Raw genomic sequence first — 23,468 nt, 5'->3', positions numbered from 1 at the left:
AAATCCCCACTCGCTGTCAAAATGGGGAATCGGGGAAGGGTGCAAGGGGCCACTGCATATGTTACATGTTACACCCTAAATTATGTGTGGAACATGTTGCCAAAAGTGAACTTATCCTAAAAAAAAATGTTACTGAATAATGATGTATGATTGGAACTGCTTCCTTTTGAGGAGAGGGGGAGTAATCCTTTGCAAACTGATCTTTTATCTAACAGCGGCATGTGCCTTTAACTGTCACTTTAAAAATAGGCTGTTATCATGCATACAGTGCAAAAACTTTATAGGGCTAATAGCGTCCTTCCAACGCTCATAATTCCTGCTGGCCTGTCACAAATTGCACAGTAGTGGAAAAAAAACACATTAATTACTTGGTTTGGTTCTTTATTCTGCAGGTAAAGCCAGAGTTATCCATCATTACTGTCTATCAAAAAGAAAAATATACCGGGGTGCCCAGCTTTGTAACTTATGAAGTTGGTATATCTGATGTGCAGCTTTTAAACCAGGGATCTCTATCTACCTCACTAACCATTTCCAGTTACATGTCTGATCAAACCATCAACATACCGATTAGACTGATGTCGGCTACAGGCCCACTTAATGGTATGTGAGCACTATACTGTTGTTCCTTACAGTGTTATGTTATTTCTGCAGTTTGAGTTTTTCCATAAATGTAATTAAAGCAGTGAAACACTCTTCACCACTTGTACTGATCTAAAGTGTTGTTCTGGGTTTCTCTCCATTTTGCAGACAGCAATGCAGTTTCATAAGATTTAGTATTTTTAGTCTTCAGTTCTAAAAAAATTTGCACTGTTGCCATTTAAATGTTAGAGGATTTTCCAGATATTGCTATTTTTTACATGGTTACATTGGTCCAGCTTTTGACCTGAAATCTGGAAACCACTGAAGTAAGCCCCGCTAGTCTAGTGATCTCCACTTGCTTCTGGGTTCCATGCTGAGCAGCTGGCCTTCTGTTTTCTGAATACAGGAGGTTGGCTGCTCAGCACAGGTGTCTTTTAGAGAAGACTTTGCATTTCCCCAACAAATTCAAAGCATTCTCTGTTTGGATGAGTTGGGAAAAGTGAGGTGGTAACATCGTACGCTCCACCTCGTTCAATCAGAGCGCTTTGTATTCATCTAGAAAATGAAATACTTTTTCTAAATGGCACCTGTGCCAAGCAGCCCACCTCTTGTGTTCGGAAAGCAACAGGCTTAGATATGTCATTGAGATTTTTAACCTGTTTTGTTAAAAAAAAAAAAAAAAAAACATACCCTCAAAACTTACAAAGTCCAAAAAACTAATTTACAAGTCAATAAATGACCTCGCAGGGTCTCATGGTTTATACAGAATAGAAAACACTGGTTCAGAAACATTAGCAAAATATGCAAATAGGGTTGCACACTCCTTAAGTGAGCCCATATAGAGGAAGAGAATCCATTAAAGTGGAGTTCCGCCCAAAAGTGGAACTTCCGCTCATTTGTCTCCTCTCCCCCTTTAGCATCACATTTGGCACCTTTCGGTGGGGAGGGGAGGACAGCGTACCGGTCTTTGACAGGTATCCTGTTCCCACTTCCAGTAGTCTGCACGGCGGCCCATGACGTCACCGTGGGGCTCCCTCCTCCTCCCCCTGCTGCCGGGCTAGTAGGAGAGAGGAGTGGGACCTCGCACATGCGCAGTTGGGTTCCCGGCGTGAAGCCATAAGGCTACACTACCGGGTTTCCGTTAGCCGCAATGGTGGCGGTGACACCAGACAGCTGATGAACTCCAGGACAGGTAAGTGTCCTATTATTAAAAGCCAGCAGCTGCAGTATGTGTAGCTGCTGGATTTTAATATTTTTATTTTTTGGATGGACCTCCGCTTTAATGAGTTTAAACCATTATGGTATAGTCAGCAATGGGGACCCCTTCCATAAGAGTAAGATCACTTTTTTTTTGCATAATAGTACCAATTGCGTAATAACCGTTTGGCATATTAGCCAGAAGTTATACTTTCAGTAGTTTTGGAGAGTGAAGGATAAATATGGAATTTTACTCAAACAACTTTTTTACATCCATATGTGGATGATTTACACGTTATCCTATTGATCACATCGGTAAATATTGTTTACATTACCACCACTGCTAGCTGTTTGTTTTTGTTCCCTCCAGTGCCTTATACCATGGGCCAGGGCTTCTTCTATCACTTCCTGAACTCCTACCAGATGATTTTCTTCACTTTGTTCACATTGTTAGCAGGGGCTGCTATTGCCATACTAGGTAATTTTATATTAATTATTCTTACTAAATATAAACGTCTGTGTAATATTTCATTGTTGCAAAACTATTCTGTTTTGCTCTTTCAGTGTTTTCACCAAAAGAGAAGATTGATCACCCAGCCTTCATATCTGCATCACCACCTCGGTCTTTGGGCAGTAGTAAGTATTTAAAGTGGCTTTTAGTTCAAAATTAAGATGATGCATAAAGGTTTAAATCAAAGAACCGCTTTCTGCTGTTTAGCTGCTATTGATGTGCCTTTCATGGCTTCTATCATTAATGGCTCAATTTTCCAAAATGCCCAACACTCTTTATTTAGCCATGCTCTGTAAGTCTTGTTTTACCTCTAGTAGCAGGACTTCATTTACACTTTCTGACCTACTAGGCTAGAAGTCCACAATCAGAATGGCAAACAGCTGAACCACAGGACCAAAATAGCTGGTGCTGGCCCAGCCAAGTGTATCTGTGTTAAAAAGAAGAAAGGTACAGCTCTCAAAATAAAAGTCCTTAGATCTTTCAGTCTTAAGATATAAATAGTAGCTGAACACTTCATGGCATATATTTGAAGCGTGAGAGAGGGAAGATGACCACCACCGGCGCCCAAACACACTGCTTCTTACCCTCCTGTTTGGACCCTTGTCGCAGGGGTCAGATGAGCAGATAGATGGAATAAACACTCCAATTAACAATTGTCCACAATCGATCAGGCGCGGCAGATAAAACAGGATTGACATGGGTATCCTAGTCTCTGCTCTCCGTTCCCAATGGTCACATTATTAGATTCACATAAAATATCATCCCATAAAATATAAAGGATGAATCCTCATGGTGTAGTAGTTCTAATACAGGTTTAATGATTATAAAAAGCGAATATTGCGTCCCTTCCACGTCTTCAAGACTACATCACAGAGCTGGTGGATGTTGGAGAGCCTCTGTTTGAAGATGCCCCACAGATGCCCAATAGGGCTTATGTCTGGAGACATGCTTTCATTTGTCACAGTACATGTTGGCATTCATGGTTCCCTCAATGAACTGTATCTCCCCAGTGCCTGCAGTACTCTTGCAGCCCCAGACCATGACACTCCGCTTGACTGTAGGCAAGACGCGCTTATCTTTGTATTCTTCACCTGGTTGCCGCCACACATGCTTGACACCATCTGAACCAAATAAGTTTATCTTGGTCTCAAAGGACCACAGGACATGGTTCCAGTAATCCATGTCCTTAGTCTGCTTGTCTTCAGCAAACTGTTTGCGGGTTTTCTTGTGCATCATCTTTAGAAGAGGCTTCCTTCTGGGACGACAGCCATGCAGACCAATTTGATGGAGTGTGCGGCGTATGGTCTGAGCATTGACAGGCTGACCCCCCACCCCTTCAACCTCTGCAGCAATTCTGGCAGCATGCATAAGTGTCCCATCAACATCTGTCACAGTGTACACACAGATCTTGGCGTGATCACATGCTTTTTGGGCAGAGGAGACATCTGGGGTGTTATAGACCCCAGATCTCTCCATCAAGACTACCTGTCACTGCCTATTGCTATCACAAGTGATATTTGCATTCCTTGTAATAGCAATAAAAGTGATTTAAAAAAATGTTTAACAGTGTAAGATTAATAATTTGAAAGTGCCCAATTCACCTATGCTTGTGTGCAAAGGCAAACTTGAAGATCCCATTCTCATGGATAAACGGCAATTGCACCACACGTGTAAGAAATTGCCATGAACTTCGGAGCAAGAGCAATAATTATAGCACCAGACCTCTAACTCTAAACTGGTAACCTAAAAAGCCTTATAAAGAGTTGCCTATAGAGTTTTTTAAATACCCAACTATGGCTTTATTTCACAAGCATGCGCAATTTTAATGCGTGACGTGTTTGGTACCTATTTACTCAGCACAAAACCGTATTTTATATTTTGCCCAAAAAAATTATTATGTTACCGGCCTCAAAATGTGAATTAAGAGAGCCGATGATTGTAGACGTGATGAGATAAGGTGATCAGCTTGGCGTGGACTGCAAAGAATCACACAAACAGCATGAGATATGACCACTGACTTTATGGCTGGAAGTAGTTTAATTTTTACATAACAATACATCTTTTACATTTTTATAGTCACATGTTTATAAACATTAACAATATATATAATACCGATTTTAACTAAAGTATTTTAAAACGTAGTTACAACAATGAACATTACTATATTTTAATAACATATATATCCCTGTTATTCAGTGTTATAGATAATTATCTTTATCTCTCTGGTACACCTTTAAGTGTGCAATAATCATACTAGCAATGTATTGCGTTAATACAAATATTTTCATGGTAGTACTCTTTTTTAACCACTAGATGGTGCACATTGCATGTCTGTATGATGCAATACATAAGCTTTACATACAATAGGTTTTTTTCTATATTAAATAACAGAAAACATGTGCTTCTATAAATCTACGCCATTTTCAATAAATCAGGTTTAAATATACCTATTTAGAAAGGTTTAGTGTTTATCATAGACATTTGTTCTGACTAATGCAGTATTTTCATGTTCTTATGCACTTTTCACTTGTTTCTGACACATGCTATTCTAAACTTCTAATTACAGCAAAACTATAGCATAAAATCTGCTGAGACTTTTTCTGTATCTGCTCAAGATGTTTAGGAATCTTTCTATCACAGGTTAATACAGATTAGGAACAATTTAGAGTACATACCTGCAAAGAATCACACAAACAGCATGAGATATGACCACTGACTTTATGGCTGGAAGTAGTTTAATTTCCAGTCACATGGTGTGTGGCCTTATATAGACTCTGTTTGTGTACCTTCTCTGCCATCTACTGGTTATTAATAGAATAGAAGGGACATGTTTAGAAATATAAAAAAAAATTAATATGTACTTTGCTTTAGGGTGTCTGTTTTGTGACCATATAAACCCCAGTCCGTCACAATTACAGTGCCTTGCAAAAGTATTCACCCCTGAATACTTCCACCCCCCCCCCCCCCCCCCCTTGGCATTTTTCGCATTTTGAAGATTTTTTTTTTTATTGTGAAGCAAACAAATGAGACAAAATAACAGAAAAAGTCAATGTGCATAACTATTAACCCCCCTAAAACCAATACTTTGAAGAGCCGCAAAAGGTGGCTCTATAATCACAGCTCCAAGTCGCTTTGGTTAAGTCTCTTTGAGCTTGCCACATCTTCTTTCTTTTTTTTTTTGCCCATTCCTCCTTGCAAAACTGCTCCAGCTCCTTCAAGTTGGAGGATTTGCGCTTGTGAACAGTAATTTTTAAGTCTGTCCACAGATTTTCTATTGGATTGAGGTCTAGGCTTTGACTAGGCCTTTCCAACACATTTGCATGTTTCCCCTTAAACCACTCAAGTTTTGCTTTAGCAGTGTGTTTGGGGTTGTTGTCCTGCTGGAAGGTGAACCTCCGTCCTAGCCTCAAATTACGCACAGAGTGGTACAGGTTTTGCTCAAGAATCTCCTTGTATTTAGCACCATCCATCTTTCACTCAACTCTGACCAGTTTCCCAGTCCCAACTGCTGAAAAACATTCCCACAGCATAATGCTGCCACCACCATGTTTCACTCTGGGGATGGTGTTCTTTGGGTGATGTGATGTGTTGGGTTTGTGCCAGACATAATGTTTTCTTTGTTGGCCAAAAAGTTACATTTTAGTCTCATCGGACCAGAGCACCTTCCTCAATACATTTTAGGAGTCTCCCACATGCCTTTTCACAAACTCAAAATGTGATATTTTGTTTTTTGCTGAAAGTAATGGCTTTCTTCTGGCCACTCTACCATAAGCCCAAATCTATGGAGCGTACGGCTTGTCAGTGTACAGATAATCCAGTCTCTGCTGTGGAACTCTGCAGCTCCTCCAGGGTTACCTTAGGTCTCTGTGCTGCCGCTCTGATTAATGCCCTCCTTGCCCGGTCTGTGAGTTCTAGTGTGCGGCCGTCTCTTGGCAGGTTTGCTGTTGTGCTGTGTTCTTTCCATTTGGCTATGATAGATTTAATGGTGTTCCTGGGGATCATCAAAGATTTGGATATTTTTTTTATAACCTAACCCTCAACAACCACGTCCCTTACTTCTTTGGAGAGTTCCTAGGTCTTCGTGGCAGTGTTTGGTTAGTGGTGCCTCTTAGGTGTTGCAGCCTCTGGGGCCTTTAAAAAGGTGTATATGTAATGGCAGATCATTAGACACTTAGATTGCACACAGGTGGACATCATTTCACTAGTTATGTGACTTCTGAACGTAATTGGTTGCACCAGAGCTTTTTATGGGCTTCATAACAAAGGGGGTAATTACATACACAAATGCCAATTGTCAGTTTATTTCTGAAAAATAGTTTATTGTATATATTTTTCTAATTTTACTTCACCAACTTAGACTATTGTGTTCTACCATCACATATCATTCAGATTAAAAAAAAATTTGTAAACACTAAAGGCTGTAATGTAACAAAATAGGTAAAAAGCCAAGGGGGTGACTACTTTTGCAAGGCACTGTATATAGTTTTTGTGTGCATTAAAATTCATCAACTGCCTGCCGCGCCCCCCCCCCCGTTAAATGACTGCGGGGCCATGCGACTCTCGTTCTGGGACAACGTCATATGAGGGCGTCCCAGAACGGGGGGCGCGCATCGCGGCCGCACCTTGTTGCTAGGACACGCCGTGACCCCGAGCTCTGTAAAGAGCTCTATTACTGTAGTGGTCTTGATCTCCCTCAACTACCAACTTATTACCATGCATCACAGCTAGCCCACGTTACATAGTTTCACTCCACCTGGGAAGTTCCACTGTGGAGATATAAAAAAAAATTATCTACAGAAAGAATTTTGTAGATGACTTGATCCCCCTGAACTCTCCTCAACGTTGCTATCTTTCATTCTCCACCCATTCTACCCAGCAATAGAATCCCCAAATTTCTTTTCCTTCTGGTCCACATTAAACCTTACTCGACTATACCGACTACCTGGCCCTAACGTAATTTTACCTTTTAAAACTCTCCAATGGAACCACAAACTTCCCCATTCTGAGGTCTGTAGATATCTCCAAGTCAAACACTTTCACATAAACTGATATCGGGGCCACAACCAAATCCTGCTCTAAAAATGTGGCAGCTTTGAAAACTGAAATATCTTGATGGAAGATGATCTTTAGTCAAGGCGTAGATCATGTTTAGCCCAACCTACTTGCCAGCCTGTTACAAGGGATTTGGGGAGACTGGAATCCATCTCCAGATTTGGTGGACCTGCCCACCCATTATGAACCTTTTCATCTGAAGCATTATCACTGCTGCTAAACAAACACTAACACAAGCCTACAAAACCGCCAAGTTACACCTTACCAAAACCTAGCTCAAGGTCACGCAGCCCATGATCCATGGAAAGATCGAAGCCAACCCTACAAAATTGAATTTCTGTGTTTCACCAAGATATGGCGACCTTGGGCTGCTCATTTCCTCCTTGTTGGTTTTGATGAATTCCTGATTGAGCCTTGATTTTATAACCTTTTTGTTTCCCATTTCTTCCCATCATGATGCATACATGGTCATACTCCTGGGTTCCCCTCCAACGCTTACTCTTCCTTTATCTCCTCTCTACAAGTTATTCTGTTTGTGTGCTGTACTTTTTGTGCAACTCTGTACCGTTATCTGTACGGTCCTTGTGCTATTGAATCTTGTATACAGCGACGTCTTTGTTCTATTTATTGCAGGTGCTAAAAAAAAATCTGTTGTGGCAAAAAAAAAAAAATTTTTTTTTGAAGAAAAAAAGTACTGCCTCACTCACACAGTGGCCAATTGAACCTAATGAATTGTATGTGTGACCATTCAATAAAGTTTAACCAGATCCAGACTGAGCCAATCCCGACATTTGTCAGACATGTAAAAACCAAATTTATTTTTTACTACAAAATTACTTGGAACCCCAAAAAATTATATATTTTTTTTAAGCCGAGACCTAGGAGAATAAAATAATGATTGATGCAATTTATGTCCTATGATATTTGGACACCGGCTTATCGAGCGCGTTAAAGATTGTACACAAACACAATATAACATTCACTTTTTTTTTTTTTTTTTTTTTTTAAGGGGGTGTTACGCTGAGTAAATAGATAACTAGCATGTCATGCTTTAAATTTGCCTTCTACGCTCGTAGAACGGTGCCAAACTATGGTACCTAACAACAATCTCTATAGGTGAGGCTTTAAAAGCCTTTACCAGGTTACCAGTTTAGAGCTGCTCAGGAAGTCTGGAGTTAGAATTATTGCTCTTGCTCTGATGTTTGTGGCATTACCTCACTTGTGGTTTGAACACTGTTTACGGGACCTTACATGTGCATGAGGGATGGGACACTTTAAAAATATATATATATTATTTTACACTGTACCTATAATTTTTTATCTATCAACTGTATTACTATCACAAGGGATGAACAAAAAAAAGATGTTTTTTTTTATATCAGACCGAAAACTAGAAAATTACATAATCCTCGTTGCTTCCACTTCCTGACATCCCACAGTGAGAGGAACATCAGTTTCTCTGTTTGTGTCTAGGGAAGCCTTTGTCCCTAGTCGATATCTTACTGGGCTCCCTGATTGGACATTTGGGCAGGCTCCACATTAAAATAGCAGTCACCGTTTATTAAAGAAAAAAACATTACGCTTACATTTAAAATTCTTGTCAATCGGCGTAGGAAGTAGAAATCACCATGTTGGGAACATGAAGGCTGTATACAAGTGGTAGTAGCTCATAATCCCCCAGCCAGCATCAAATGGACCCGCTCTGGCAACTGTCCGAGGTCTGCCAATAGTGTTTTGTAGATGCATTTCAAAGGACAACCCTTCTTTTTGAAAAGCGTTACCGCCCTCTCTCCTCCCCTTGTGTTTGTGGAGGTTACCGTAGGGCAATGGTTCACTGGCGAAGGACTTTTGATGCTTGCTGGGAGATCGCAAACTGCTACCGCTTGTATACAGCCTTCATGTTCCCAACTTGGTGATTTTTACTTCCTACACTGATTGACCAGCATTTTAACTGCAAGTGCTATGTTTTTTCTTTAATAAACGGTGACTGCTATTTTAATGTGGATTCCATGCTCCTGTCCTTGTATCTTTTAGCTCCCATTGGCTCTACCCGGATTCCCTATCTGGAAGCTGCTGGATCCTTGGACTATACGGCCTGTTATCGCCTTCCTGATGTGATGGAACGTTACCCTGGCCACTAATAGAAGACATTGAAAGCCAGGACTTTTAGTGCACTGTTGTACTTAGTGTATTTATTTCTGATTGGACAGGGGTACCTGGTAAAGGTGGGGGGGGGTGTACCCCTCTTTGCTGCTAGTGGCTGTTACAGCCAGTTTTGTTTAAGAATCGGTACCTGAATCATGGTTGTAGCCTCAACCATAACCGTAATCCCAGTATAACCACTTTAACCACTTCAATACAGGGCATTTTCCCCCCTTCCTGCTCAGGACAATTTTCAGCTTTCAGCGCTGTCACAGTTTGAATGACAATTGTGATGCCTTGCAACGCTGTAGCCATCTAATTTTTTATCATTTTATTCCCACAAATAGAGCTCTCTTTTGGTGGTATTTGATCACCACTGGATTTCTTATTTTTTGTTAAACTTAAGACTCGTTTCTGTTATAAAATTTAGTTTTCTCCTTCACTGATGGGCACTGATAAGGTGGCATTGCTGAGGCTAATATGTAGAAATGATGGTCACCGATGGGCGTTACTGGTGGCCACGTATTGTCACTTTGGTGGGCACGGATTGGCATTGTGGTGGGCACCTCTGATGGGGGCTGTGCTGATAATCAATGCTCTGATTATTAGTGCACACCCCCACTCTGACAGGAGAGCTGCTGATCGGCTCTCCCTGTCAGTGCGAACCCAGGAAAGCCAATTACCGCCACTTCCTGGTTACACGATTGGTCAAAGCTGATCACGTGGCAAAGAGCCAACGTCATAGGCTCTTTACCACAATCAGAGATGGTCAGAGTGACACACCACACCACCGATTGTAGCTCTGCGCACTCCCGGGGGCACGCATGAGCGGGTTATCCTGCTGGACTTCATATGATGCCGCCAGGATAACGGAGCCACATTGTGGACGTCAATTCCCAATAGGGCGGGCGAGAAATGGTAAACCTGAGGTAATTTATAAACAACCAAAGGATGGGAAGTGGTTAAAGTGAATGTGTTAGCACTGCAGTGATCCCGCCAGACTGTACCCCACACTAGCCGAAGCGTTGTAACACAGAGGCTGGTGTGCATTAGCCCTCAGGACATTAAACCTTGCTGAACACAGGAGGCATGGAGAGCCATATACCGTTGACTGAGATAAATTTGGAGGAAGTTTTTGGAATTGGGCTTTTGGCCCTTGAAAACAAGTGAAATTTGCCTAGGTGTCTGAAACACTAAAGCACACCTGGCCCTTCCGCCTACCTGAACTCTTAAAAACTATTGCACTTCACTACAAAGTACACTTAACCCCTTCTCTTACCAAACCCTGCTGAACAAAATTGTCATATATATGTATACATGTGGCAGTTTTGCAGTATTGCTGCAGTTTTCAGTGGTTCTCACCCTCTTGCTGGCTGTGTCTGCAGTAAGCATTCTAAAGTTGGCCTTACCACTAGCAGATTTTCAAATGACCATTTTTACGAATATTTGTATGAAAATTCTCAATATATTTAACTGATTTGCTGTTCAAGATATTTCTTTTGCTTTTGGAATTAATGTATTTTCCACTAATTATTAGAAAATCAAACAAATGTAAAATTTGAAATTTTTAACTAAATTCTACTAGTGTTTGGCAAGCTTTAGAGTTGAATTGCTCCATCTTCTGACTTTCTCTTCAAATAATAATTTGCAGATACTTCAGAAAATCTGAATTCTGCTTAGAATAGCAAAATGTTGTTGAATTCTAGGATGTTCTGAGGTTTTGTGCAACAAGAACAATGCCTTTAGGGCAAACCAGTCAACAGCAGCATTGTTACAGTGTTAAGTCAAAACTTTAAAAATGTTCATCTTTATTTTAAGGTTTTGCATCATCACCAACCTTGACTTATACCACCCAAGGATCTCCTAGGACGAACAATTCACAATCACGAATATTGTGGAGTCCAGACTATGCTTCCAACTGAGAACTGAAAAATGTGCTATACCAAAGACCTCAGTGATTTAAAATGTGTGCCTTGAGTCACAAATATGTCCCATGCCGGACAGCATGAAATCGATATTTTATGCAGTTTGCTTCATGTTTGGTACTGTATTTTATTTGAACTATTTTGTTTTTGTCTAGCTTGATCTAGTGTCTTAGTTTTATGCCTTGAGAATGTATTTATGTGATTTCTCAACCTTCCACTGTTTTTTTTTTTTCTTTCAGAAAGATTTGGGCATATTTAACAAAGCAGAACATATTCAAATAGCAGTAATGTGTATGAACCAATCGGAATCATTTTACGGATTTTAAAATGCCGTTCTGAACTCTGTGCTTCCTCACTTATATTTGATCTGCTTTATTAAATAAGCTAGAAAATGACCACTATGAGCGAGTTTCTCCTTGTGCCTGTATTTGTTTTAGATTCTGTCTGAAATTAGAATGATTTCTCTATACGTTATGACTTTTGTTTAACTCAGGAATATTTTGCACTGACTAGCAACTGTAGCCTAATAATGTGAGTCTAACCAATCAGAAACAAGTATCTGTGAATTCTGATCTGTGTTTGTTACATATTTTACCTGTCAAATTACGAGCCAGTCGTTCTCACTCCCACAAAATACTATTTTTCCTGGAAGATACACGAGAGAACACTGTGAATATTTCAGTCCAGCAACATGTGATTAAAATGTGCTGCCATACACCATCCATATACAGGCGTACCTTGCTGTAGGCGATTTACTTAGTTTGCTTTAAGGGGACCGTCAGGAATAAAAATGTAAAATCAGGTCTGCAATGGCAGTTCCCAAAGGATACCTATCCTGACAAACACATAGGCTGCCATTGCTGACTTTCTGAAAATGCTAGTTGCCTGGCTTTCTCCAGCTTGTTTTTTTTTTTTTTTTTTTTTTTTTTTAACCTGAAATAAGTATGCAGGCTTTGAAATCCAGGTCAGTGAATTAACAAGTAATGAAATTATGACCTTACAAGCTATTCTTTTAGTTACTGTTCTGTTTATTTTAAACCTTTTTTTTTTTTTTTGCTCGATTTTAGAAATCATTTTATTTTTACATTGATTAGTTTTCTATACCAGTATACCAGTTTTTTGGGGGGATAACAACAGTTTAGGATGCTATTGAAGAAATGGCTTACCTTTCAGCAATGATTAACGTTTAAAATTTGGAAAAAAGATCCTGTTTGTCATCTGCAAAAATCTGCCCCCAAAACCTCACCCCCCCCTTTCATTTTTCCCCTTACTGTCCCCCTTCAAATGCTTTGATCCAAGAAGTAGGAAAGACTATTGAAAATTAGATTTGGGCATTGTGAAGTGAAATCCTTTGATCAATATCGCACTCGCCTTTCCTCACCGTAAAAAAAAAAATCTCTTTAATATTTTTTTATTAAACAGATACCATTCTTGGATAGTATTCCACTGGAAGTGTGTTTTTAAAAAGGATGCACCCAAAGCCACTTGCATTCCACATTTTATTTCTTACCTCATATTACATTTAGTCTGTTATATTCTGACTAAGGCTGTGTTTATTTCAGTTATCTCTTAATTAGGATAGGAGACAGAGTATAGTGAAAGATTTTTGCATGCCACCTACAGTTAGATATTTTAATTGATACTAAGAAAATGACTGTGACCTTTGGGTTCTTATACGCTATGGGCAATACCTCCACTTTAATTTCTGCTGAGCTTTAGGCTGTTATCACACTGAGGCACTTTACAGGTGCCACAGCGCTAAAAATAGCGCCTGTCATGCGCCTCTCCTATGTCTCCAGTGTGAAAGCCACATGGAGTGCTGTAGGAGCCGTGTATTCACCGCTCTTAAGGTGCCCCTCCCCATTCAAAACAATAGGGCCGCGCCGGCATATCGCCACTGCAGTGGCACTATGTGGGTGGTTTTAACCCTTTTTCGCCTGCTAGCGGGTGTTAAAATCACCCCGCTAGCGGGAAATAGCGCCACTAAAACAACAGTAAAGCGGTGCTAAAAATGAAAAAGTAGCCTAAGTCACCAGCCTTTTGGGGCACCATGAACAAGCTCCCAGCTATATAGGCTGATGCTTTTGTTTCCTTGCATATAAGTAGCGCTGCATGCTCTTCCTCAAAGTGTGATGAGTTGTGACTTGGCACTTTCACTCACTGCTTTCAGATTGCAACAGGCATAAAACAAAGTAATGCTTTACATATCTGTGTGTTTTGGACCATTCCAATCAAGCTTGTTCTTTAAAGATGGAAGAAAAGAAAATGGGGAACTTCTACCCAGCAACCAATCAGTTTCTGGCTGTAATTTTCTTTGCACCGGTTCTAAAATGAGTGCTGCTGTCTCTTTTCAATCATTTCTTTAGAACACCCTTTACGAGAAACCTTTTACTAATATGTCATAAAATTAGATCAAGAGTTAATGGTGAAGGCACTTAAACTTAATTTCTGAGCACCCCAGAAGCCGCCTAATCCCATTTATTATGCAACTGGAAATTTCAAACTCTCAAAATGCAGAATACGCTACTACCTGGTAGCTACACTAAGTGCTGAAGGTTCCACAAGCCAGTGGAATGTAAACACAACATTCCATTACAACATGTACTGTCCTATTTTATTCTTGTGTGATACTAGCCTATTGCCTAATTTAAACACCTATAAAATAAAACGTGCCATCTTAAAACTGAATTTATTAATGTAATCTGATCCAACACAGATGCAAAATCTCTTGGTATCCTCACTTTGATTGTGGTAGAGCCATGTTAATAAGGCTCTTCTGGGGAGCCATACACACAATCACTGATGTATAGCTTAGATACAGTTTAATTATGCAAAGTAAATTTAGTGCTTGTAAAACTCTGACATTAAATATAAACAAAGCATATCCTTAGTGTGCACCTGTCTCAATCCAGATCACTGTCATTTCTTTCTGCTGCCTTATTCCTGTGCTATCTGCATGAGTCACTTATGACAGGTTTTCCTGACACCAGGAGTTAGAAGGGTGACATGGGAGGGAGCTCCAGCACACAGCCAGTGATCGACAGCCTAAGCGTTGTTTCTTTGTGAAGAAACAACGTCAGCTCTCCACCTTTTGAGGCCTGCATATTGTAACCTTAGCTTCTTGCCCCCTGCTTTCTGAAAACTTTGATAAGCTGTATACATCCTGCACTTTGAACTGATGTAAAGAAGAGAGTGCTGTAAATAAATGCGTACAACTTATGTAGCAGGCTTTGTTTCATCTCTGTATATCACCTGAAGCTAGTCACTTCACTGGGTAAAGGTAAGGGGTTACAACCACTTTAAATATAGCTGTTCCTTGTTGCAAGGTATAGAACCCATGATAATAAAATGGAGCTTTTGAGGGGGAATCAGCTAGGATAGCGAATAGGCTGATGGTGAATCATAACAAAATGAATTGAAAAGTCCTTCCTCTAAAGCTCTGCAAAGTTATAGTACTGATGTCTTAAACGGGTTTGTGTCAGCACTGCCAATAGAAACCCAAAGAGGTTCATTCTTCATATTACATCTGTTCCTTGCTTATATATCTGTGAAGATGTATAGTGCTTAAATTGAAGGACCTATAAATATAAAACCAGTGCATAACGTTCACAGTACAAATGTCAATTATACTATGTACAGAAACTGCATCTGCATCCATCCATACCAACATTCATATAATGAAATATTAACAAACTATATAGAGCCATAGATCTTTGCTCATGAGGAGCATCCACTCAGTTTTGTATGTTTTATGTTACAATGGCCTGTCTGCACTATTTGAGGAAGGGGCTCTGTAAAACATGTGCAGCTTTAATGAAGAGTTCCTGCACTATTTATTTAAGAACAGCTCAGATTATAGTTTTTGTGTAAAAACTGCTTTAATAATTTAGTGTTTTTATGGTGTTGAAAATTTCATGACTCATGTATGGCATCATAGAAGGAACCCTGGCAATGTCTAATTGGATGAATACAATGTGAAAAAAATGTGAATTTGTTTTCTGTCACTGTCAAAATTGCTGAAGTATGAAACTTTTCCTCAGGAGTCAAGAAACTCTTCTGTACTTTAAATACCTCAAGCTAAAAGGTGTGTCTATTAACGTTCTTGAAGAAGTTGAACAATGTTGAATGTACACATAAGATATTTCTTTTCTGTCCATAAAGAAGTGAATTCACATTCATCATATTCTTTCTGCTGACTCACTGTGAATGCCTTTTGTGCCTTATGTTTTTTGCTCGTGTCAGCTACATTGCAGATTTTCTTTGTACAATAAAGTTTCTTATGTTTCTTAATACTTGCTGCATTGTCATCCGTTAAAAATGGTCATTCATTTGTACTTAGAGGAAGTAAACTTCCACTGCGAACTTAGACCTATAGGTGAGTCTATAATAAGGCTTACCTATAGGCAGGGCCGGGACAAGGGGTGGGCAGGAGGGGCAGTAGCCCTAGCGCAATGGTTGATTGCAGGGGTAGGGGGCACCCTGACATTAACCTTAAGGGAAAGGGGGGCGCAGTTTGGCATCTTTGCCCTGGGCGCTGGATGACCTTGTCCCGGCACTGCCTATAGGTATTGAACAGATCTCCTAAACCTGTACAGTTTAGGAGATATTTCCAGTGCATGCAGCCAGTGACATTACTGGCGCATGCGCTCTGAAGGAATGGCCCACAGGTGCTGTTCCTTCTGAGCCCATGATGTGAACAGCAGCTCCCGTGCACATGCATGTGCGTGGGAGTTACGTCATTGCGGCTCCGGCCTATCACAGGAGCCCGTAAACCCAGAAGAAGCTCTGGGAAAGGTGACAGCGGTGTGCGGGGACCGCTGCAACAGCTGTATTTTATTGAGAATCCCAATCCGGTTTCTCCATATCCAGTACAACAGGATTATAGATCCCCCACAAAGGTCAGTCAGACCCCAGCAGGGCAATGATAGACCCTATGTTGATGATGGCTCTCAAACGGGCCACCCAGAGTGGCATAATAGGTATTGTCCCTCATAAAGGATATGTTGAAGAATCTTATGGGGGGTATTTTTTAGAACAGGAGAATACCCGAGGGGGGGGGGGGGGACGCACAATGGAAACACATTTGGAGCAGGAAGGAGGCTCCAAAAAGAGTACCAATAGGGTAGGGTATCTATAATTTGAGTGGGGTCCCCCTTAATAGTAATACAATTAAGGTATTAGACAAAGGATTGAAATATGCCCCTACTAAGAATCAAAATAAATTTGATACTTATATAAATATTCAAAAATATAAGCGGAAACAACATTGAATGAAATAATTTGTATAGCGCACAACACGAACTGAATCGCCTCAGTTAAAAAATACATTATAACTTATTTTATATCAAAAACTACTGAGAAGGGTCACCCAGAATATTGCATCAGACACAGGTTTGCGTAATCTATATTTAATCCCCCCTCCTCTGATAATAAGTTTACAGAGGTTTTAAAAAATATGGTGATCAATGATTTGGAAAAATTGAAGATTAGGAAAGGGAATGACCCTGAATATATCAAGAGGTATACGGTTCCTGGAGGATAAGAAAGAGGTGGTTATTAGGCCTGCAGACAAAGGGGGAGGGATCGTACTGATGTAAAGAACTTATTATAAGAATGAGATGGAGAGATTATTGGGGGATACTATTTGTGTCCAATCCGGTTAGACAATAGGATGATCTTTCAAAACTAATAGAGAGGAACTAAGAAAAACATTCTATGTAAAAAAAAAAAAAAAAAAAAAAGCAGACTATTTGAACATTACCTCATGTTGAACCCCAATATTTTCTTCCAAAAATACATAACGATAGTAAGAATCCACCGAGTAGGCCTATAGTCAATGGGGGGGGGGGGGGTTCCCTAACATCAAGACTGGGTCAGTACCTAGATATTTTTTTACAGCCTTTGGTCATGTTGACCCCTGCATATCTTAAGGATAATTGCACATTTTGGAAAATGTTAAAACCGATAACTCTCCTTGTTTTTTAGTAACAGCAGATGTTGGATGCCTGTACACCATAATAGAACACACAGATGCAAAAGAATCAGTGAAATGGGGATTAAGTAGGGATTTTGTTATAAAATTCCGTAGATACCTAATGGAGTTTGGATTGCTCCATAATTACTTCTGGTACGAGAGTAGCTACCTTCAAAAGACAGGGGTTGCTATGGGAGCCTGGTTTGCTCCCAGTGTAGCCAATTTTATTTTTGGCTCGCTGGGAGTCCCAAGTGGTCTTTTTGGATAAGCCAAAGGAATTGGTTTGCTATAATAGATTTATAGATCACCTGTTCATGGTATGGAGGGGGGGGATATTGAGGGATAGGGGTACTGGGGGGAGTGCTCCCACCTTACTCTGAATTTGAATATAAAAAGGCCCCCAGTCTAAGACATATACTAGCCCCAGGTGTATTGGATCCTCCTGTAAGAGGGACGGGAACACTAGCACCCTTTTAACTGGTTTTATGTGGTAGGTGTTTAGCTTGTAAAACTACAAAAGGGAGTAATGTCAAGAAGCAGAAGGAATTTAAGGCCACAGCCACAGGGAGAGTGCATAAGATTAACTCATTTATTACATGTACATCAGAGGGGGTGGTTTATGTGTTGGAATGCCTGTGAAAGTTCCAGTATGTGGGTCATACATCAAGACCACTGCAGATAAGGGTGTGCGAACACCATAAACAACATTAAAAAAGGAATAAAGGAACGTTTCCAAACACTTTAGAGAGGTCCATAATAGGAACCCTAAAGGTTTGACATTTTGGGGGGTGCAAATGGTTAACCATCACTGGGGACGGGGGCAATTTTATTAGAACTCTCAGTCAATGTGAGTCATTCTGGGTGTATGAGACCAAGGTCCTGACACCCATGGGTCTCAACTTAGACTTTGACTTAAATTGCTTTGTTAATAACAGTTAATACTATTCAATAATAATTTTAAGCGAGATCAAATGGATTGTCTCTTAGAATAAGTGGGATTAATTATCCATGCAACATATACAACTGGGCTAAATTCAATAGTAAATAGGGGTTAATAAATTTGACTTTTTAATATTTTAGTAATATAATATTCATTTTATAAGATTGGTATTGGATTATAACATTTTATTTTAAATATAAATGTTTTGCAATGCAATTTTATCTAGATATGAGATTGAGTAAAAGGTTAATATTAGTAATGAGGTGATTAACCACTTTAGCCATGGAAGAATTTACCCCCTTCCTGACCAGAGCACTTTTTGCAGTTTGGCACTGCGTCACTTTAACTGACAATTGCGTCGTGTGATGTTGTACCCAAACAAAATTGACGTCCTTTTTTTCCCACTAATAGGGCTTTCTCTTGGTGCTACTTGAACCCCTCTGCAGTTTTTATTTTTTGCACTATAATAAAAAAAAGAGCGACAATTTTGGAAAAAACACATTTTTTACTTTTTGCTATAATATCCCCCAAAAATATATAAAAAAAAGTCTTTCCTCAGTATAGGCCGATAAATATTCTACATATTTTTGTAAAAGTAATCTCAATAAGCGTGTATTGATTGGTTTTGCGCAATAGTTAGTGCCTACAAAATAGGGGATAGTTTTATAGCATTTTTTTTTTTTTTTTTACTAGTAATGGCGGCGATCTGTGATTCTTATCGTGACTGCGACATTATGGCAGACACACATTTTTGGAACCATTGGCATTAATACAGCGATCAGTGTGATTAAAAGTGCATTGATTAATGTAAAAAATGTCACTGGCAGTGAAGGAGTTAACTGTGTTCCCTGGGAGGTGATTCTAACTGAAATTAAACTGAAGTTCACTTGAGTTAGATTTTTTTTTTATATATATACATATATATATATATATATATATATATATATATATATATATATCTATATCAAGTGAGTAAAGTTTAAATGGTATTTTACTATGGATTTCTTGTTTAGACTCTAACTGGGTGGTTACTGCAGCAGTCAGGACAAGTGGTGCGGAGGGATCTTCCTCTTAGAATTAAAATGATAAGTTAGGGGTCATGACAAATCTGTAGGATTTGGTTTGAGGAAATCGGTCTTCCATGGTCTGCAGGACTGTCGAGGAGAAGCCCAGGTGGTTAATTGGCAACACCAAGTTATTTAAGGGCTCAGGTTAGGTGGACTGCCCATCTACTGAGGAAGCCCAATCAGAGGGTGATATGCGTGTAGAGGAGAGCCCGTGACATCACGCAGCCACCGTGGTGAGCGACCAGACTTCACAGAATTTTTATGTACATGAAGTTTTATTGGTTATTTTGTAAGTGTTTTTTTTATTATTGGGGCAATTTGAATATGGAAACAGAGAGCCTTTGTGATTACATGATACTGTATCTCTCCTGCATAGATGTCCACTACTTTCTCCTTCCTCCACTCCAGGGATATAGAGAGGTGTCACTGAGCAGTTATCCTGGAGTGAAGGAAGTAGAAAGTAGCGGACATCTATGCAGGAGAGATCAATATTTTAATCCATTGGAATCAGAGTTGAGTGAGCAGCTGGTCTAATGTGCCTTACATTGCCTTATTTCCATTTTAGTGGCTTTGGTCTCATCTTACTTTTGTTGCTGCTTTTGACATAACCCTGACCTTGACTGAATAACTGATCATAGTTGTAACTTACCCAGATGACTGGGATAGGCTGGCTGAGACGGGCTGGCCATTCAGGCATTTTCACATCCACAGTACTTTGGTGCAGTGCTGCATTCGCCCATTGAGGCATTGCCCAGAGTAGAGCTGTGGTGACATCATGTGGTTCCGGGTGGGTGGTTATCAGGGCCCATTTTTGGGGGGCTGTTGGGGAGGTATAGCCCAGCTCCCTTTGCGGCACTGCAGCCTTAATCATTTTTCCTGATTCAGGTGAAGGTTTTTTTTTTTTTGAGGGTGGGTCTGGGGAGGTTTTGGTGAGGGGGTTTGTGTTAAGTGCCGTTGCTTTTGCCTTAGGTGTAATTGGGTGTGTTTTTTGTCTCCTATTTTTTGTTTTATCTCCTACATATATTTTGTTTTTGGGTGAGTACCTCACTGTATATTTTGAGCAGGATTCCCTTCTCTATATTCATTTTGGATACTAGCTCATTATGCCTTTTTCGGAGAAGGTGACAGTTTATCTGGAAAATGCATACCTCAACCCACTTATACTCCCCTTACCAGTGCTTCATAGATTTGGTTGTCTCTACATCATTGCAGTGCCCCGCTGGAGGGTCATCCAATCAGCAGTCAATCAGACAACGCTACAGTGATGGTGTTCAAGAACTGTCAGGGAGGAATTAGAAATCTCGTTGCATCAAGAGAGGTAAAGCAGATACTATCCTGGATGAAACCTCACATTTAAGGCTTCTCCACCATCTACAGTAAAGAAGCGGGTTTAGTATTGTTCAAATTAATAGTGTTCCTATGGCAACTCACAATTTTTTAGTGTGGTCAATGTAAACAAACACATGAAACCAGACAGAAAAATCTGGTATAGAGGCTCAAGAAAAAGTTAACCCCTTGCTGACTGTGCTATAACCGAATGATGGCTACAGCGCGGCCAGCAAGTTCTGGGAGGCATGCACCAGAAGTGTCCATGATTGCTGGGTTCTCAGGACCCAGCGCATCACAGATCGAGGTAAAGGGCCAATCACAGTGGCCCTTTGCTATGTAATCACTCTGTCCAATGACAGAGCAATCGCTTTGTCAACAAACCGGGGTCATGCCCATTTCAGCTGTCTCCTCTCCTCACACCGATGCAGCGTGAGTAGGAGAGAGGCACATGGCAGGATAGTGAGTTGGCTTGATTCTGTGTGCTCATCAGTGCTACTACAGTGCTCATCAGTGAGTGTTCGAAAGACTCATTATGCCTCACAGAATATACATTTGGGATTTGCTTTCCAAACTGGGGACATTTTTGTGTGCGTTTCCATTGTCCTGCTGCTCCAGGGCCTTCAAAAGTGTGATAGCTAGTCAAGAAATTAGACATAATTTTATGTCCCTAGAACACCTGACGGTGCTCCCTGCATGTTTGGCCTCTGTATGTGCCCAGGCTGTGAAAAAGTCTCATACATGTGGTGTCATCATACACACGGGGTAGCAGAATGCGTTTTGGGGTGTAATTGCAAGTATGCGTATACCATGTGAGAGAAATAACTTGTTACTATGACAATTTTGTGGGGATAAAGTCTTCATTTTGCAAAGAATTGTATTAAAAAAATGACAAATTCAGAAAACTCACTATGCCTCCTACTAAAAACGTGTTAAGCTACTTTCACACTGAATCGCTTTACAGGCGCTACAGAGCTAAAAGTACCGGCTGAATAGCGCCGCTAAAAATAGCACCGCTGACGCCCGCCTCAGTGTGAAAGTAGCCTTAGTGTTTTAAGAAATTAGATGTCAGTACATCAGGTGTGATCAATTTTCAATGAGGGGCACCATAGCTTGTAGACCAGGGGTCTCAAACTGGCAGCCCTCCAGCTGTTGCGAACCTACAAGTCCCATGAGGCATTGCAAGGCTGACAGTTACAAGTATGACTCTCACAGGCAGAGGCATGATGGGACTTGTAGTTTTGCAACAGCTGGAGGGCCATCAGTTTGAGACCCTTGTAGACTATAACCTTCACAAAGCAGCAGTATAACTTTTGGCCAAAATGTATAAAGAAAAATTATTTGCAAAATTTTATAACCGCAACGAGAAAAATGCATATTTAAAAAAAAAAAAAATTCAGTCTTTATAGTGCAAAAAAAGAAGAAACCCAGAGGTGATTAAATACCACCAAAAGAAATTTCTATTTGTGTGAAAAAAAGGATAAACATTTCATATGGATAGTGTTGCTCCTTCCTCTGCGGCACTGACATCTCTACTATGGGTACCCAGCTGTGACAGCTTGCGGCTTTACAGCCAAGTGCCCACTGCACATGCACGCGCTGCCTCTGTGATTTGTCCCAAAGTCTTTTAGGACCTGTCCTGAGTCACAGAAGACTTTGGCAGGGAGGGGAAAGGAGAACTTCCACTTCCGGTCACTTAAGGTGACCAGAACGGAAGTGGCTGCGGGTACCTGCCAAAATCGGGTACCCGCTCCCTCCCTCCTCCCCAAAAGCTCTCTTTCACCATCAGGAGCCGCAGAGGAGGCCTTAAGTGGAAGTTTCACTTTTGGGTGGAACTCCACTTTACAGTAACATACGTGGCTTGAACCAACATCTGTGTAACATAAATGTGTTAACATTTTTTATTCAATATCAAAAGGGTGTGTGTATATAAATATATACAGTGCCTTGCGAAAGTATTCGGCCCCCTTGAACTTTTCAACCTTTTGCCACATTTCGGGCTTCAAACATAAAGATATAAAATTTTAATTTTTTGTGAAGAATCACCAACAAGTGGGACACAATTGTGAAGTGGAACGAAATCTATTGGATAATTTTAAACTTTTTTAGCAAATAAAAAACTGAAAAGTGGTGCGTGCAAAATTATTCGGCCCCTTTACTTTCAGTGCAGCAAACTCACTCCAGAAGTTCAGCGAGGATCTCTGAATGATCCAATGTTGTCCTAAATGACTGATGGTGATAAATAGAATCCACCTGTGTGTAATCAAGTCTCTGTATAAATGCACCTGCTCTGTGATAGTCTCAGGGTTCTGTTGAAAGCGCAGAGAGCATCATGAAGACCAAGGAACACACCAGGCAGGTCCGTAATACTGTTGTGGAGAAGTTTAAAGCCGGATTTGGATACAAAAAGATTTCCCAAGCTTTAAACATCCCAAGGAGCACTGTGCAAGCGATCATTTTGAGTATCGGACCACTGCAAATCTACCAAGACCTGGCCGTCCCTCTAAACTTTCAGCTCCGACAAGAAGACTGATCAGAGATGCAGCCAAGAGGCCTATGATCACTCTGGATGAACTGCAGAGAACTACAGCTGAGGTGGGAGAGTCTGTCCATAGGACAACAATCAGTCGTACACTGCACAAATCTGGCTTTTATGGAAGAGTGGCAAGAAGAAAGCCATTTCTCAAAGATATCCATAAAAAGTCTCGTCTAAAGCTTGACACAAGCCACCTGGGAGACACACCAAACATGTGGA

General features: G+C 40.4%; 1 protein-coding gene across 1 annotated transcript in view; it reads left to right on the top strand.

Annotated features, from left to right (window-relative positions):
- The window catches only part of NUP210 (nucleoporin 210), a 353,934-nt gene extending 338,238 nt beyond the window's left edge, over positions 1-15,696 (top strand). Inside the window, exons 37-40 of the mRNA XM_077452181.1 lie at positions 393-600; positions 2,147-2,254; positions 2,341-2,412; positions 11,300-15,696. Of these exons, the coding sequence (XP_077308307.1) occupies positions 393-600; positions 2,147-2,254; positions 2,341-2,412; positions 11,300-11,403 (492 nt within the window). The 3' untranslated portion in view covers positions 11,404-15,696. The remainder of the gene's footprint in view (positions 1-392; positions 601-2,146; positions 2,255-2,340; positions 2,413-11,299) is intronic.
- The last annotated feature ends 7,772 nt before the right edge of the window (positions 15,697-23,468 follow it).

This window comes from Lithobates pipiens, unplaced genomic scaffold (assembly GCF_037356315.1).
Source record: "Lithobates pipiens isolate NorthernLeopardFrog02 unplaced genomic scaffold, aLitPip1_a1.2 Scaffold_23, whole genome shotgun sequence".
NCBI lineage: Eukaryota > Metazoa > Chordata > Amphibia > Anura > Ranidae > Lithobates > Lithobates pipiens.
This window is presented reverse-complemented; position numbering and strand designations above follow the sequence as displayed.